At 39.2% G+C, this 19,582-nt stretch overlaps 2 protein-coding genes across 2 annotated transcripts in view; both read right to left on the reverse strand.

Moving 5' to 3' along the window:
* LOC138052164 (probable RNA methyltransferase CG1239) overlaps positions 1-19,570 on the reverse strand; it is a 20,652-nt gene extending 1,082 nt beyond the window's left edge. Inside the window, exons 1-3 of the mRNA XM_068898540.1 lie at positions 17,693-19,570; positions 6,960-7,178; positions 2,295-2,421 (exon numbers count right to left, since the gene is read on the reverse strand). Coding sequence (XP_068754641.1) covers positions 2,295-2,421; positions 6,960-7,178; positions 17,693-19,003 — 1,657 coding nt within the window. The 5' untranslated portion in view covers positions 19,004-19,570. The remainder of the gene's footprint in view (positions 1-2,294; positions 2,422-6,959; positions 7,179-17,692) is intronic.
* On the reverse strand, positions 14,533-15,750 carry LOC138051035 (uncharacterized). The gene has a single exon (XM_068897216.1). The coding sequence runs from the start codon at positions 15,748-15,750 to the stop codon at positions 14,533-14,535; it is 1,218 nt and encodes a 405-aa protein (XP_068753317.1).
* Positions 19,571-19,582: the final 12 nt, after the last annotated feature.

Raw genomic sequence — 19,582 nt, forward strand, 5'->3', positions numbered from 1 at the left:
GAACAGCTTAGTTGACTCCTGTGAAAAGGAAACCGGAGAAACCAGTGAGATAGCAAGCAATGGGTTAGTCATCACCTCTCAAAACCTAAACTGGTTTTGGCGACTTGTTTAACAATTCTTTTCTGGAAAAATAAATGTCATTTACAGACGAAACATATGCTTTCTCTTACGCGGATGAAGATTGCACCATCCACTCAACTTCGATTTTAACAAGTGTGACACATATTTTACTTGCCAAAGCATTTGAACACAATAATATTATTATGTTTCAAATCAAACTACCTGGGAATTCATTTCAAAAGTCTGAAAGACACTCATTGACCTGAGCCTAGTTTGGTGATCAAGTTTAAAGTTATGATGTAGGAAGGCATATCTTTCACCAAAATTTCTTAAAGCAGTTACAGTCATACATGCCCCTCAACAACTTTTTTCCTTTTTTTGACACTAAATTTTGGGTGGACGTCAATCAAATGTTTCCATGACGAAATCAACTGTCGCCAAGTGAACAGGACTATTGTTATGGAAACAGTGGATTGATGTCCACCCAAATTTAGTGTAGCTGAGGGGTGCGTGTAACTAATAACGATGTAAGGTCTCATCCTAGGTTAGACGTGTCCGTTTCTTAAAATGTCCTTATTTCGTCTGTATAAATTATGCTATGACAATGAAATAATACATTTTACTCTGTCCAACGCCAGACGATTTTACTCGTCAATGGGGCGTGTCCTAGGGCGTTTGAGGTGTGAAAGGGTTAAAGTTCTGTGAATGTAGTTTTGAATTAAAAAAACATATCTATTCCTTTTGTTAGGTTCTCAAAGCAAACACAGGTGGTCCTATTCTAGAGGTTTAACTGATTGACTCCTGATAGACCTTATTCATAAATGGTGGTCAATTTATAATTCTCTTGTCCAAGTGCAAATTAGTCTACCAAGCCTCGATACCATACAGTGAATTGAAAATAATTCTTGCTCTAAAGTGATGCTTGGTAGGCTAATTTGCACATTAGCAAAAGCATAATAAAGCAAGTGCCATTTATGACTGAGGTCTATGCCAGACAATTTAACTCTTTAATGGGGGACAGTTCAGGGGTAACAAGGGTCGATTTTAATTTTAAAAAAATTGGAGCAATCGATTTTAAGATAAATTTTCAGCCAAACAGTGTCAGCGATTTCATATAATTTTGTGTTTTGCATTTATCTTCCGTCAAAGCTGAAAATAGTGTTTTTGGCCCGGAATTTAGACAAAGTATGGTATAAACTTAAAATACGTCAAAGAATTGAAAAATGCTGACACCGTTTTGTACATCGAACTTAATGCATTGACTTCTGGGAATTTGACTCTGTGATACCAGACAATTTTACTTGTCATCTGGGGGCATCTTGAGGCACCTCAGGAGTCAATAAGTTACCCAGTCACGAACTATGTCCCCTTCATTAACCCACTGACGCCTGGGAGTGACACCAAACAGATTTTACTCTGTGTAATGCATGAACACTTTAATCGTCAACAGGGGGTATCATGAGGTGCCTCAGCAGTAAATGGGTTCAAATAGTTTTGAAATTTGAGCAAAATCAGACAAAAACGTTTTGAGTTGTAGCTGCATAAAAGGCTGACTCTTAGGCAATAATTATTCTAAAGCCAAGAAAATACCAATAAAAGTTTTCAAGGTCAAGTCATGATTTTGCTGTGACAATGTAAATGTGCTTTCTTCAGAACTCTTCAAAAAAATTGGATGACCTTAAACCTTTAAATCCCAGTGGCCATAGATTTTAATCTGTCTAACCAGACGGTTTTACTCATCAATGGTAGGCTCGTCGGACCTTGAAGGGTTAAATCTTTTATAAATCAATACTATAAGTCATAACATTCATGTTTCTGCAAAAGAAATTCCATATTATCGAACCTATGACGAGACCTTAACACTGCAAAACATCTGCAACCCGTAGAGGTGGTCTTAGTCAACGACAGAAAAGCACTGAATTTGTAACTTGAACTGCCACCTTTGTCCTGGCACAAGATTTGTGAACACTCTTCTTAGATGAGGTGTCATTTTACCACAATTAACTGAAAGAGCCTTACTTTTCTCAAGGCCTAATTGCGATAAAAGAAATCACTATGAAATCCACAGCGAAACAAATTCTGGTAGTTGTAAATGAATATTGCCACCATGAAAATTGTTTATAGAGTGTAAAGATCCCCTTAGTCCATCATTCAGGACATACAAACAAAGTACACAAACTTTACTTTGAAGAATTTTTATTACTGTTTACAAGATCATAATGAAAAGATCATACCAGATGATTTGTGTTGTGGAATCTCCAGAACTTCAAAAGTGGCAAATCCAACTAAGTCTGAGAGAAGGAAGTCCACAAAGTGCTCAGGGCGAAATCTCATTGCATCATAGTTTGCACGGATCTTCTCCTGTAGATGGAAAAAAAAAACCCTAGTTACACATACCGTACATGTGTTTCTTTGCTATATGAGTGGAGCTGCATGTATTTTCACTGAAGAAAAACCACAGGGTATAATGTATCTTATTTCTTATTTCCAAGAACCTTAACTGGGACTATTCAGAACAACTCCAATTAGAGTGTCTTTATGTCCATTATTATTTACTTTGTATCACAAAACATGGGTTGCAAAATATCAAAGTTAATTGCTGCAAATAAGATATGAAGGATGGTTCCTAAAGGAACTTGACAAAAGTTGTAATAGTAATAATAATAGTTTATTGAAAACAAATTTTCGCATTTAAAAATGAATTACAATGTGTATTTACAATTTAAAAATTATATAAAATTTAAAAATTACATAAAAATGTAAATATTATTATTAAAAGAAATAATTGCACTAGGAAAAAAGCTTCTTTTAAGCCGCTCCGTTCTACACTTATATAGGGTTTTGTGAGTATTATTCCTCATTGTACGTCCATGCGCGCTCACCCTGGTCATTGTCAGGTGCTTTGAGAGAGGGCCCTTCCCTTCATTTTTCTTTAAAGTTCTAATGCAAAGATCATTGCGGCAAATGTCCAACCTTGGGCATCAGCAAGTTCACATGCCCTGCTATAGGTTTGTTTGGGAAAGATAATACCAAAAGCTCGTTTCTGGACTCTTTCGAGTTGTGCAGACAGATAGGAAGGAAGAGCATAATGCCAGACTACTCAGCTATATTCCAAAATAGAGCGTACCAAAGACACATAAATTGAGACTAGGTCAGCTGCTGGGACACCACCGCGACGTAAAACACGTAGGATATGTAAGCGTTTCGATGCCTTAGCAACTACTGATGCGATATGTTCGTTCCACTTTCAGTCATTCTGGATAATAAGCCCCAGGACCTTATGTGAGGTTACCACTTCTAACGGTTGATCATCAATTGTTAAGGGGGATAACTGGGGTTTTCCCTTGAAGAAACAAAACGCAACTCTTTGCATTTCTTAGCGTTAAGACGCATCCAGTTGTCAGAGGCCCAGCTGTTTATATAGTCAAGTGTAGACTGGGAAGATGATAAGCTACCCTTACTAAGGTTCTCTGACAACGAGACATCATCTACATACTTCCACATTCCGAAATTAGGTGACATGGCTCTCCCCAAATCATTGACCATTATGAGGAACAAAATCGGGCCTGGTTTGGTCCCTTCGGGGACCCCTGCTTTGACAGGGAGCCATTCCAAAAATGTCTGATCTAACTTAACGCATTGTTTTGTATCAGATAGGAAGTTAATGATCCAAGGGATCAGACAAAGTCTAACGTTAAGGTCAATAAGCTTTTGGACAAGGATGTTATAACCAATACGGTCAAAAGCTTTTGAAAAGTCCAAAAAGCAGACTCAGAGATGTTCATTAGGACTGTCTAGCTGTAAAAGCCAATCATGGACCATATCTAACAGACAGAAAGATGTGGATGTTCCTTTCAAGCAGCCAAACTGCATAGGGTCAATTTTATCCCTTACATCCTCAATCAACCATGAAACCACAAAGTCTTCTAAAACCTTTGAAAGGCAGGATGTGAGTGAGATTGGTCTTATATCACTCTCACATGTGGGCTTTGTGACTTTAGGGATTGGGATGATATTAGATTCCTTCCACGAGATTGGCATAACCCCAGACGACAAAGATACATTAAAAATAGTAGCAGCTGGGGTTGCTAGTTCAAAAGCAAACTCTTTAAAAATTCTGCTAGGAATATTATTGGGCCCATGGGCCTTATGGGGCTTAATTGAAGTAAGTTTTTTACATACTTCATAAGGTTGTACCATGGGCAACGTATCGCCCGTGGGGGGGGGGGGGGAAGCTGGCAGCAAAGACAAATCAAGCGGGGGGATGTCCAAACTTACAGATGTAAAGAAATTATTAAGCGCATTGGCTAATTCAGGATCAGATAAGGTCTTACCATCACGCTCTAATAAGAGGTGTCTGGACTTCTCAGATCTACCCGACATCTTATTAACTATCCCCCACCACTTACGACAGTTATCTTTCTTTAGATCTTGAACTTTGGTTTGATAAAAAGATTGTTTGCGTTCAGCGATGCGATCATCTGCTGGACTTTGTTATGTAGGGATTTCCAAAGGGGGGTATTCTGTGAATGGAATGCCTTTTGGCGTTCTTTGACACGCATTTTAATTAATTGATGGAATTATCCATGGTTTATCTGAGTGGTGGAATTTCATAGATAATAGCTCAAGGTTGTCTGAATTCAATTAAACATCTTTGATGATCCTCAAAATAATACTCATTTTACAGTGCTGCTTGAAGATAAGTGAACAACGCAGATGCAAAATTAACGCACACAATATTATGCCTATTCACTACTTGCACAATCCCATAATGCAATGCTTTTTGGGGTTTCCTAACACAAAAAAAATGCAAGTTTTTTTACTCTTGGGACTGTACCATGCTTCAGTGAACTGGATATCCATTGCTTTAATGCACATAACCCACATTACATTATGAGATTGCGCAAGTATTGAATATGCGTTTTTTTTACGCGTCTAAAATTGCATATCATATATTCGTTTGCAACTTTGTTATTCATAACCATAATTTTGCTTTTCCTGTAGTCTGTGTAGCAAGCGTTTCTGTGGAAGATTTTTAATGTTTTTCCCTTCCCACCTCAATTTTTTGTTGCGCTTGCCCTATTCTTGCGCGGCCGAAAAAGAGTTCGCTCCTCGCCCGCTGGAAACGCTTGCTATGCAGGCTACTTTTCCTGTTATTGTTTATGTAAACAAAAGAATAAATTGGGTGATTGCCAACAAGTCGAAGGTTTACATGGAACGTTGCTTTTCTATCTGCAAATAATGCCGACGATGAAAACATCTACAGTGCACTATTTCGAAGTTTCATACCCTCACTTCATGTTTTGTTATTGTACGAATTCGGTCAGCTAGGATAAGGCGAGATATCAGCGGTGCTAAGTTTTGTCACTCTTCATGCAATCAAAGTCTTGAAAGACGAGTAAAACTGCATTGGTTTCCACTTACTCCTTGACAAAAACAGACAGACAATATTTGTTTTACAGGCAATGGTTTCGATTTTAGAAGGACACCAGGTGCGATCCAAAACAGATACGAACGATGGCGAGCATTTATATTACACGATTCTCTACTTTAGACGTTGCCAGAGGTGATTCAAACAACAAAATACTCATAAACAATGATCTTTCAAACAATGATCTTTTAAGTAACACTATTTATGACGCTCTGTTTATTGACAAACCATTTCGTGGACATTAAAGTTCTTAAAATTATACTTGTCATGTGTTAGCAAGTGTGTTTGGCCTCACTGTCATGATGACAGACAATTCATGTCAAAAAATCATTCTCTACTGTTGTATTTACAACAAAACGACTGAAGCTGCAAAACTCTCAGCCTGAACATAACTGCTAATGAGGAGCCCTTTGCTTATAAATTGTGTTTTTAAGGTTACGAGTAACAGATGCACCGGCCTTGGACACCAAAGTTATTTGTATTTTTTCAACATTGGTGAGCATGTAGCCTGATTCTCAGATGGTACAGGTCGCTCATGTCACGCACTCTTGGAGAAGAGTGTGTGACAGAAGTGACTTGGACCGTTTGAGAATCAGGCTAGTGAGCATCGTGCTTTACTTTGTATTTTGTATTCACATCAAAAACAAGTGAAGGTGCAAAATAGTCAGTTCTGAACGATGACTGTCTGTACAAAACTGCCCATGATGAGCCCTTTGCTAATGAGTTGTCTTAAGTTTACGAGTAATGGATGCCTGGTTTGTTTATTATCGCTCTCAAATGCTTCTATGCGAATTTTGATGTTCAAAATTTAAGCATTTTATGCGCCATTAGTTGATAGGTGTATTTCTCTAAAAGTAAACTTGAAGTTTGTTACATTAAAATAAATAACCAGCCAGAAGGACTTTGTGCCATTAGAATAAGCTTACGTTCATACTTTCTGCTCTTTTAATGACGCGCCAACCAGCAAACATGCAAATTATTTTCACATTCACCACATTATTTGCATCACAGATGACTGAGTAAACAAAGACAAGGCGACAAAACGAAGACAATAGGAGAGCTCATAAATACTAATAAACCCTTTTGCGCATGTGTTGAGGGGCATCTGCATTTTTAGATGCCGTTTATGTGTTTTGCATATGTGCGTTTGCATAAATTTTGGTTTGCTTACCTCTGAGCTGCACTGTACTTCCTATTGCAAAACATGGATCAAGAAAGTTCAAAGACAATTGCTGATTATTTAAGCTTACATATACACTTAGCTATAAGTATGGTAATATAATGTCTTGCTACATTTTTTTTGTTAATTTTTTTATACAACACATACAGTAATAATTGTATACTGGACTGAAAAAGAAGGGGAGGAAAACGATAGTAGAAAGAATGTTAATTAGCCTTGCCCGGCTTGTATTTGACTCTTATGGTTGCTACATAACACTGTCACATTTCTACAGTTAACATCACTCACTGTCAAATTCTTCTTCTTTTTGTAAGACGAGAAGGGCTGAGGCTCGAGGATGAGCTTTCCTCCAGGACGCAGGTGAAGGAAAATTCTCTTGAACATGAGTTTAAGTCCTTCATCCCCCCAGTTCAGATGAATCCACTTTGTGAGACTCAAACATAGTATGACATCATACATGGGCTTTTGCTTCAAAAGGACTTCACTGCTATCTGGAACATAGTTTTCCTAATGACAAAGGAAAACAATTTGCTTTGGTCACATTTTTTCACACCTATAGCAGAACAGAGGCATGTCTTACAGTAAATATACAAACAGGCCTCACCCTTCACCCTGAAGATTTTGGTTCAAAGGTCACTGAACTGATGGAGTTTCTGGGTCACACAGACCTGTGTATTATTACTTTTTGATAAAAGCTCATGCAGTTACTGGTACCCAAGTACCAGAAGCAAGAACCTACAGAAATTATTCTGTAATAAAGTTGATTTCCACTTTTAAAACCAATTGCAATTACAGTAATAACCTAATCCAGTCCTATCTACTCAATATTGTGGATTCTGCTGTTTTCTTGGTTGGTATCGCTTTAATCTTTCTTTACGAGTCTGAAAACCCACAGCTGTTGTTTAAAAGCCCATCTTTAGACATGTTTTCAAGGTAACAAAAAGCAAACAGACTGTGAAGTTTGACGACTTAAATCCTCTCCATTCTTGAGATACAAAGGACATTGGCCTTGTACGGTGGCCCACAAGGGCAATACAACAATATATATTCCAGTACAACAATATATATTCCAGTACAACACTATATATTCTAGTACAAGAGTATATAGTCCAGTACAACAATATATATTCTAGTACAACAATATATATTTCAGTACAACAATATATATTCCAGTACAACAATACTTATTCCAGTACAACAATACTTATTCCAGTACAACAATATATATTCCAGTACAACAATATTTATTGCAATACAGAATGATGTATATTCAAGTACAGATATACATTTTTATTCCGTGACAGAATTATAAGTTCCAATACAGAAATATATATTCAAGTACAAAAATATGTATTTTAGTACAAAGATGTGTATTCCAGGACAGAAATTTGTGTGTTCCAGTACAGATCTGTGTTTCAGTACAGAAATATATTCCGTTCCTAGCTCTCCCAAGGTCGAGGCTAAATAATTTCCCCAGACCTCTTTGCGGTCGTCCACGCGTGTTTGATAATGGCGGCCTTCTGTGGAAAGTGTGGCTGTATGCTTCTAAAATCGTATTTTTTTTTACCCAAAGTGTGGAGATAAAATCTCGCAAGTTGGAACTACTAGTAGTGTTAGTAGTAGAACAGCGACTAGTACAAGCACTAGCACAAGCTCTGCATCTTTTCCCGCGACCATTTCCAATTTCGAAACATTCAGAGAGCGAAAGGAAACGGAGAGGCGTTCGTTCAGTGTCAGAAAGAAGTCCTGTTCCAAGAAGCAAAGAATTCAAGATTCAGAAGTGTGCATCACCGTGGGGCTAATGAAAAACAGGAAAACTGTCATGCGAGGGGAACGACTTCCCGTAAAGTTGTCGACCTCCGCAACTGCGATAGACATACTAGAAGCTGCAAAGAAGAAACACGCAGCATACAATAAGAGATTTCGTGCAGGGGAATACCGTTTGGTTTACAAGGATGGTTCTGATGTTGATGTCATTCCTGGAACTGACGAGCCATTCAGTTTACGGCGCTACAAGGAAGAATCGGGCTTTGGATATGCACGTATCAACTTATTTCTGCTGCCACCAGCACCATTTTTGATGAGTTGCAGGAATCTTTGCAAGAGACCGACTCTGATCTAGGTGACGATCTAGACGGGTTAGAACCCGACGCAGACCATCAAGAGTTGCTACAACCAGTGGAATGGCTGCAGCCGAATTGTACCTCTGGACACACGTACAACACTGATGCTAATGCTCGGTCCAGAGAGACAGAAGGGAAAATAGAGTGCCCGACTTGTTTCAAACAGTTCCCAATTGACGAAGTCAGCCTGCATGCTGATGAATGCGCTGATGCATTCTGGGAGAGAGTTGGTGATGAAAGGGAAACTACCTTGCAAAATAACGTTGAAGATGGGTTGTCACAGAAAGATCTGAAGAGTGAAATTTTACAGCTCAGACTGAGGCATCTGAAGGAAAAAGAGGAGGCTGTTCGTGTCATTGTCCGGAGAAAGAACATTTGGGATGATTTCAAGCGTTCACGTGAACGCTATTACACCCCGGACAGAATTCTGAAGGTGACGTTCTCTGGGGAGCCAGCAGTGGACAGTGGAGGCCCAAAACGGGAGTTTTTTGCAGGTTTTAATTTGTTTTCTTTTCTTTTACAAGTGAAAACTATAAGTTACTGGTATGTATTTTCTTCCGGGTTGTATTTGCTCAGGGCTTAGGTTGGTAAGTATACGTATTAGACTATGACACGAATGGAAAATCCGGGCAGAATTGGAGTGTTGACAATTAATTGGGTAGCTGGTTCTTAAAGAATTATTTGCAGTTACTTGCATGTCTATGCTATGGACCTTAACTTAGCTTGCCATGCCTAGGGCACTGAACACCCTTCCTTCCTTCAGCATGGTGAGGGAAAGGTTCACGTTGCTGCTGGCCTTGCATTTGGGACATTTATACAAAATGGTACTCTTGGCCTGGAAAGTTTGGGGCTTTGGCAATGTACTGGAAAGATTACTCACGTAATGGCACACTATTTTAAGAGAGCTGTGGATAGTGCACTTCAGTTACATGTAGGTTTGTAATTATTCAGTAATCAGTTTTTTGTTAGTGGCAAAAATGTAAGTACACTGTATTTACTACATTACGGCTTAAACTTAAATTTTATTTGATATAAAATGATCACCCTTATAATGATAAGGCAGTAAATTAATGATGTGAGTATTTTTGATGGTGAAAAAGGTGCAAATAAGTATGGAATTCGTTATGTCTATGAACATTCACTTATTAAAAAAACATTTGGTTTGGATTGGAACAAGGATAGCTGTTCTTGGTCAAACAACAAATTTGTCAAGAAGGGGGGGGGGGGTGGGGGAAACGTTTGTTGACAGAGTTTTATTGTCATGTTTTAGAAGTTTTAAGCTATGTTGAGACAAGACTGTTTGTGGAAGGGATTCCATCAAAATCAACCATTTCTCTCAACCGTGGAGATTTTAAACTGGCCGGGGAAGTGATGGCAATGTCCATTGTGCAGCATGGACAAGCACCAAACTTTTTGGCACCTGAGATCTATGCATATTTCAGTGGAAATCTTCAAATACAAGACACAACATCTCCAAGCCACAGGGAGTTTTGTGAAAAGGTGAGATGCTAAATTTGTATTCATGTGCAGAACAGAATTTGATTTGCTTCGTACAAAGCACAACTTGTCTATTAGCAGTGACAGCAGGCCTGGCAGCTATATGTATATGTTGCATTTTGGTTGTTAAATATCAAAATGCCCATCCATGCCAATCGAGGCCATCCCCTTTGGTCAACGATGTAGGAATCAGTCTTTTCCTCTATGATATTTAATCAGGAAAAACATTAATTTTGCTGAGACACATTTTTTAGGATTCACTTTAATTGTGCCTTAAGGAGCAAGGATGGCACAGTCGGTTAGTGTGCGGCCTTGGTGCAAGAGGTCCTGAGTTCGATTCCCGGATCTCGCATCCTTGTTTCGACTTCTTTCCTTTCCGTGTAGCTAAGTAGCTTTAAATACCCGTAAAACGGAGCACTGATGGAGAGGGGGGAGTAAAATGAGCGCACCGTCGACCTCAGGTTTGTCAGTTGAATTACTGTTACGAGTTATCGACGTTAAATAAGGTCTACTTTACTTTACTATGGTTGTAAATATAACTTCTTAAGCATTGTTGTAGGAATGTTTGTCAACTTCAAAGCTCTATAACTTGCACTTTTATATTTAAACGTTTTTAATTGCTACAGTATAATTGTCATTGTCCTATTTGGTGGCAAAATTGTATTTGTTGTAACTTGTGATTCTGTTTAGTGCCTGTCCATAACTTTTCAAGTGCAAACGTTTTTCCACCATTTTGCTCAGCAAGCAAAGATATACAGAGTATAGAATTGTACATAACTATATGGCCTGGTATTCAAGGATTGGATGATACAAATAAACTTTTCAAATCTGCAATTCAACTTTAGATTCAAAGAGCAACAAATGAAGAGCTCCCAGACATATTGCAAGCAGAAGATGCTTATCCTTTTCTTGAAGAGGTCGGTTATCATGGGGTGCCGGCAAGGGAGACTAAAGAATCAATTGAAAATCTTGTGAGGTAGGTTTACGCAATAATAATTTTAAGTAAGTGTGGCTCACAATAGTTTTAAGTTTACATTGAAGGTTAACAAAATGAAGTATAATTACAATGATGTGGAACTTGAACACAGTTACTCCCCCGTAAATGAAATGTTCAGAAATTAGGATCATTTTCACAGAAAAAAAGCAGTGCTTTTTTTTCCCATTGTGTGGCTGTTGCGAGTTCGATGTTTTAAAGTGGTAGGTATAGTTTGCAGTCTAATCAGAACGCAGTGTGACAACACAACGAAGTTGTTTATTTCACACGAACGCAGTAATTCCACTCCGGACTTCACAACAAGCACACGCTAAACTTGTTAACAATGCTTCGACCTCCGTCGCTCTTGTATAAACACACGGCCTCTGCCTTGATCTCCACGTAACCTCTCTGTTCCACTTAACAAACACGACCTCTGTCACTCTTCAAAGCATCCAGGGTCTGCACGAGACCTTCGTCACACTTCAGTAAACACTACTGTAAAACTCCTCAAACATTCCTGGGATAAAAACCATCTAAACACTACATCGATTCGCTTATATACTTTACAGCGAAAGATTCTAGAACTTCCTGGCTTCACTAAATAAAGTAATATTCCAATAAGAAACTATTTACAGCAACATACGCAAACGGCTTAAAATGGAATTACTGAATCACGATGATACAACACTAATTAAATATTCTAGAAGATTCGAGACGAAATTAGCATATTCACGAATGATCCAAATACTAGTCACGCAATAATTTTTAGTAACAGTGGCCATATCCAAACTGTCAGTGAGACAACATTGAAAGCCAGAAATAAATCTGTCTGAGCTTTAAATCAGCCAACAGAGCCTACTTCCCCTTGGAGAGATATACAAGGAACCTCCCGTGATCTCTTATAGAAAAGGGAAATCGCTTAAAGACATGCTTGTTAAAGGAAAACTATAAAGGCTTTTATCAACACAATGGGCACAGAGCGGGAGTCGGACAGGTCTGTCAACCCCATTTTAATATGCCTCTTCATCCTCTTATCTGATTCAGATCAATCTGCATAAATTTGCAAGTGGGCAAGGTTCTCCCACAGTTGGTGCAATTACATGAAGGTTTGTCCACATGTGGTGTCCTTGGTGCAGTGCAAAAATCACCTAAATTGTGGGAATCAGCATTTGTTGCTGGTGCTGGTTATAGTGTTACAGCCAACAACTTGATAGACGAAATACACCCTGAATTTAGTCTTAGCCAGATGAAGAAAGAAAAAGAAGCAGACTGTTACCACTATTTGTGTGAATTTATTCACAGCCTTGAAGCAAAGTGTAAGTATCAAAGATAAAGTTATGTGGTCGTGCTAGTTACCTTGTCCAGTAAGGCTTCAATAAACTTTAAAAATAGGACACCAATCTTACTATAGAAACATAAAGATGATGGCATGTATTTCACACATTACATAAACAGTAATCAATTTTCTTAATTTGAAGACCTAAACGGTTAACATGACCTATTGTGGCACTTTGCTGTAGCCTACACCTAGATGCAAAGGTCTTGAAGCCTGCAAATCTAAAACAAAAAATCTTAATGAAACTAAAAGTAAGGAAAACGTATAATTTCTCCAGAAACGTTTTATCCACTTAGTTCCTTGGAAAAACTATGCTCAGTCTACCTACCATTTGTGAAAAATATTAAGAAGAGAGTGCATACATTTTTTGTTGTTGTCAGTTTCATGCCACAATCACTAATGTTGGAATTATTATTTGCAGCCATAGAAGAGCTTGCTGTGGCCGATTTCCTGAAATGGCTGACTGGCTCTCGCAACTATCCTACCCTTGGGTTTCCCAAAAAAATCAGGTGCCAGTTCCTTCACGGATGCCCGGGTAGTTGTAAATGCAGGCCAACAACCTCCACTTGTGACTTAGTGTTTACACTACCTGTGCATCTCAACACAGAAGAAGAGATGGGATTGCTCATGACATCTGCACTGACAGATAGCTTTGGCTTTACGTTGCTGTAAGGACAAAAGCAGCCAAGTTATGACTTTTGCACAATGCTGTAGGTGTGATGTTCTGAAATGTCACAGTGTGAATAGTATACAACCTTCAGTGTTGGCCGGCACAGATAATTGTGTCATGTCCCCCTTCCTCCAGCTATGTAGTTTATTGAAATTTTGTTAATTATGCAACAATAAATCTGATCTTTTCTCTGACCTTAGCAGTTCTGTTTGTTCAGTCCTAAAATGGCTCAATCAATAGACCTTATTCACGATGGCCGCCATGTTGGATTTGCTATTATCATGCAACTTAGCTACTCACATCTGAGGGGGCAAACAACAGAAGTTCGAGAGATTATAACGAACATTGTAGCCACACAGACAATTGGTTTCACGTTCATTGAATGTTTATCACCTAAGTAGTAAAATAGAAGAATAACTTAATTCAAGTCTATGTTATTTTCAATATTTCGACGAGCCGATTTTCCGCAATTTGCCTTTTTTCCAATGTTTGCTCCCCTGCATAACCATTGGCTAATTTGCATAACAATTTGAAAACCAACATGGCGGCTATCGTGAATAAGGCCTATAGGCCACTTCGGAAAGTACCATAATACTCTTTGTTTGTCCACCCAAATTTTGCATAAGCATTGTTTCCAGTTTCTCTTGGGACTTACAATGGTCCCAAGAGAAAACAGAAGCGATGCTAATGCAAAATTTGGGGGGACAAACAAAGAGTATTAAGGTACTTTCCGAAGTGGCCTATTCCAGGCCTTATCATAACCCTTCCCCTGGCCATTTAACATCATGTCGTCCAAATGTTCCTCTGCTCCATGGTGGAGTCAGCTAGTGCACAGAATATCTCCACAATAAGGAGTGAGCATCAACGCAAATACCCACCATTGAAACAGTATGAAAATTGCAGTTTCTCTGAAGTAATATAAAAGTCACAGTTTAAAGGTTTCAAGCACCCTTTCCTGGAACCAAGATGAGACAAAAGTGCTACCTGCAAGTCACGAAAATCCCAGATACAACATGGTCAACACATCCACACAATCGGTTTGCCCATGGAGAAATAGAATAGGATTTAAGACAGCAAGTGTGAGGTTGTGAGGATGGTGTCATGTGGGCTTGACTTAACATGACAGTTGTTGAGTAATTTGACAAAAGGCCCACTCCCAACCTGACCTTGCCTAGCCCCACCACGTGGACTGACAAGTTATCAAATGCTCAGGGAATAATAGTTGGACCTGCAAAAGTTGGAACCTTAAGTCCACTGTTCTACCTTCTTGCCACTGACAACAGGTCAAGATATAAATTTTCGGCCTCTTTCCAGTCTTTTGGTTCCCGTATGTCACTGTTGGACAACACATAATTGAAGTAGTCTTGATATACATTTGTTTCCTCCTCCACCTGCAAAAAGTTCTCCCTGAAATGATCAATCTGTACACTTGAGATGGGTAGAATCAATCCGTCAACTCCACCGTGGTCCTCAGGCAGGGAAAACAATTCATCGGGTCTGCCAGGAACTGTGTCATGCCGTGAATCTCTTATGCGGTGCGTGTTCCAATGTTCTTTTACAAAATCAAGATCTTTTTGGATGATTCCAGAAAACGAGAACCAAATGCACTCTTTTTCGAGCTCACTGCCCGGGTTGAATTTCCCATTTTCAATCATATCTTGGAAATAGTTTATCCACCATGTAGACCGGTTTCGGCGATAGAAAGACCACCATCCTTCTATCCTCTGATTGGCAGGAGATGGGCCGTAAATATGGGCATCTACATCCTGTCTAAATTCGCACTGCATAGCAGCCATTAAGACATTCTCAGTGCCACAGTCGGTTCTTAATTTCACTGGACAACCACCATAATCGTCGACGCAATCAACAAAATGTGATGCTGCTGTCTCCGGAAGGTTGTTTGACCTAACCACCCGAAGCCACATGATCTTTCTGCTCCACCCATCAATGCATCCATGTATTGGGAAACCATATGGTTTGAGTTTGTCGTAACCGTCCACGTGCCAACAATGGTTGGGACCTGGCGCTCTATATTTCCTTCGTCTTAGACGCCGTCTTCTCCTGGTTTCGCATCCTTCAGGGTCAAGTTCCCTCATAATCTCTTCTACAACCCTCCTTGGTACTTGAATACCTTTCATCGATAGTGTATGCCACATTGAGCGATATCCTGCCATACACCCAGGACCTTCCATTTCTTGTTCTATATGTCTTCGCACCTCTATCTCGTCGTACAAAGCCAGTTTTCTACGAAGGCCAAATTCCTTCAGCCGATTCTTGAGAGTTCGCTCTGACATCTTGATGCCGTGCTGCTTAGAAAGCATGTGTAGTATACTCTTGTACTCAAATCCTCTTGAGAAATAGAAAGTTATTATGGACTTCTCATCACAGAGAAGCTCTCGCCCGCAACTGGTACAAAATTTGTGCTCATAATTGCTAATATCGGCTCCACACTCACAAATGCTCAAGAAAGCCGCCATTTTGTAACTGCTTAAAGTTCCCGCCAGCTGACCGCTGAGTGCACTGGGAATTAAGCCTCAACTCCATGGTTGCCTCCATCCACTACGCTCAATTTTAAAAATAATTGCATGTGCTGTATTTCTGTACGGGAATGTACATATTTCTCTGCTAGAACATATTTACGTTGATATACTAGAACACACATCTTTGTACTGAAATACATATTTTCGTACTAGAATATAAATTTCTGTACTGGAACTTATAATTCTGTCACGGAATAAAAATGTATATCTGTACTTGAATATACATCATTCTGTACTGCAATAAATATTGTTGTACTGGAATATATATTTTTGTACTGGAATAAGTATTGTTGTACTGGAATAAGTATTGTTGTACTGGAATATATATTGTTGTACTGAAATATATATTGTTGTACTAGAATATATATTGTTGTTCTGGAATATATATTGTTGTACTGGAATATATATTGTTGTACTGGAATATATAGTTGTATTGCCCTTGTGGGCCACCGTAGCCTTGCCTTACAACTCTCGATGAAAAACCTGCACACCGTTCGCAAAGAGTATGGCATCATTGATGGAGTTCCTGGTAGTGACCTAACATGACAACCTGAAAGAGGAACCAAGTCCCCCTGAATTTTAACCTTGCAGCTCTGCCAAGCTTTGAAATATGGATAGGAGTCTGGGCATCAGCCATGGAGAACACGCACAAAAAACAATGAAACGGTCAGCCATTTTAGCCTTGCGAGTACTCGCAAATATCTTGGTGTTTTCTCGCACATGTGCATGCTGGAAAGATATGTGTAGAAGTGACTGGCTGCAGGTGTCAAAGCAAACAGCTTTGGGGAAGAATGGAGATTCCCTGTAGGTCGGTGTTCAGTTGTTTCAGTTAAGTGAAAATTAATTGCTTGAAACAACTCTTGGAGAACAAGCATCGCACATGAACGCTTCAAGATACAAACGGCTCCTTTGGAACCACCACTCATAAAAAAGTCAATGATCGACAACAACGTGCTTTCAGTTTTTTTATGTTTTTTATTCAGAGAAGTTTCTTATGAATATTAATTAACACTTAATTAGGCCTTATAAAACTCCAACCTCAGATGTTTCTGTAGATAAGCCGCACCCCTGATTTTTCATTTGAATTTTGACAAAAAAGGTGCATCTTATACATGGGATTTTACGGTATGTTTCTGAAAAAAAAGAAGAACCTTTAAGGTGGCTCAAAGCAGTTTCCAGCACTTTCCAAGATGTAGATTTTTGATGGGTCATAATTACTACTCTTTATCAATTGATGCTACAATTATGGTATCAAAATACTGCCCAATCACTAGCGAACACATTGGTATTGTTTTTGTGACACAATAGGTTACCATAGCAATACTATGACCTGCTAAAAACACCCTTAATTTCAGCTTTAAGCGCTTATATTTAAAAAACGGCACGGTGAAATTTTTTCTTATTACAGAATTTTGATTAGCAGGATAAGATGTAACTTTTGGCAAAGTTTAAAAAAATTCTGTACATGGGGTTCAGAGCCGTCTTAATTTTTCGAAAATTTTAGGTGGCTCTGAACCCTACGTACATAATTTTTTTAAACTTTGCCAATAGTTACATCTTATCCTGCTAATCAAAATTCTGTAATAAGAAAAAAATTCACCGTGCCGTTTTTTAAATATAAGCGCTTAATGCTGAAATTAAGGGTGTTTTTAGCAAGTCATAGTATTGCTATGGTAACCTATTGTGTAACAAAAATAATACCAACGGGTTCACCAGTGATTGGGCAGTTTTTTGATACCATGATTGTAGCATCAACTGATGAAGAGTGGCTATAATGACACATCAAAATCTAAGTCTTGGAATGTGTTGGAAACTGTTTTGAACCACCTTAAGCCAATTTGAGCATTGCCAATTTAGTCAAGAATTATCACCGACTCACCTGCTTGAAGACAACATTATGTGGAAAGCCGGCATCTTTCTCAAGGTCCAGAACCACAGGAGCAGCCAGAGGCCCGCTTGTAATAGAAAATGACAATGGAAAATCCACCCCTTGCTCAGATGTTCCTGGCACTGAGACTGGACTGTTCACATAATACCGTAAATTGTTTTTTGCTGCTTTTATTAACCCAGTGTCAATGTCAATGCCCATGATAATTCGTGGGCTAAAGTCACGTGCAATGGTTAGAGTAACATGCCCAACATTACATCCCAAGTCTAACACGTCTTTTCCTTCCAACCATTCTTTCTTGAAGCATTTCAATCGCAAATCTTGACTACAATGTGGATTGCGATAACCATAATACCTATTATAGTTACCATAAATGAAAAGTTTCTTTTGCTTGAATGGCTTTCCATCTTGGCAATGTTTGTCCCTTTTTGGATGCTTGCCTTCGTTCAATCCATGGAATTTCCCAATGTCTTTTGCTTTCAGGGAAGAATTGTTTTCATTTTCCCCCTGTAAAGTTGAGTCATCCGTTTTCACAATGTCACTCTTGCTTTCAGCCTCTTTGGAAGAATCTGAAATTATTACACCTGCCGTCTTCTTTGCAGCTGGTTCACTATCTTCTGTCAACAAAGAAGCATGACCTTTGCTCTCTGCTGACACAGTGGTACATTTCCCAGACCTCTTTGCATCAACCTTAGCCTCAATTGCTTCTCCAGTTTCATTAGTGTTTCTTTTCCTTTTCCGTTTACCTTCAGAGACTGAATCTGCATTGTCACTTGACTGAGTGCTCAACTGCTCCTTCGGCTTCCCCTCATTCTCAGAGTTACTATGATTGACATTATGCCGTTTCTTCTTCTTGCGTTTTTTCACTGCAACATGGGGGTCTTTAATTTCAGGTTCAAGTACCACACCTTTAAGGTTGAGAGGATCAGTTTTGTCACGTGGTTCCAAAACTTGCACTGGCGATTCACTGTGCTCTGACAAAGGAGATGCTTGGGGTGTGGTAGCAGATGGGTCACGATCAATCAAACTGTTTAAGTTCAAAGGATCAGCACTATTTCCTCCACAATGAAACCGCACAATCTTGGGCCGGCCTTTGTCCTGGGGTTTTCTCCAGGGCCTCGCTTGGCCAGGTCCCAGGTCTCCTTTTTGCTTTCCTTGTTTTCCAGTTCCGGTGGACCGAGACTCTCTCAAATTTGCCTTGAAGCGCGGAGAAATCCCTTTGGTGACGTATTTCTGATGCCCCAGGGGACTGGTGAATTTCCTTTTGACCGGACTCTGCTGTTCTTTTAACCTAGATGCCATCTTGAGGTTCCCAGGAAGCACAAGTATGTTCCGTTATAAAACATTAATTAATTATATGGATCTTGTCTCAGTTTCTTCAGTAAATCATGCGCCTATTTGGAGAACCAAGCTTTCCATGAGCACATCAGCTCTGAGCTGCCAATCCACTCCTACCTCAAAATGAGACGCAGAATTATTTCCAATCCGCTCCAATCTCTTGTCTGTGATGTCGGGATTGTCAATAGTTAATTTGAGCTCTCACACCCAAGGAAAATCTGCGCAAACTTTGTACGGACCGAGCTCGTTTCCCAACTTGAGATATCAAAACACTACTGCAAACGGGTGATTTATGCTGCGACTTCTATGGAACCATACAAATCTTTTTTTTTTTCAGTAACACCAAATCATAGTCATCGTCTTATCTTATTTTTTCACAGCTTTCAAAGGCACTTAGCGCTGCACAACGTGTTTTCGTCGTTCCAGATTTGTTTCATTGCGCAAGCGCAGATGTAGAGGGCTTGAGAGATATTTTGTGCTTCATATTTTAGGTAACTATTTGGCTGATGTTATCCGCTGATTTATTAGCAAAGCGGCTGAAGG

Source organism: Montipora capricornis, chromosome 6, assembly GCF_036669925.1.
Source record: "Montipora capricornis isolate CH-2021 chromosome 6, ASM3666992v2, whole genome shotgun sequence".
NCBI lineage: Eukaryota > Metazoa > Cnidaria > Anthozoa > Scleractinia > Acroporidae > Montipora > Montipora capricornis.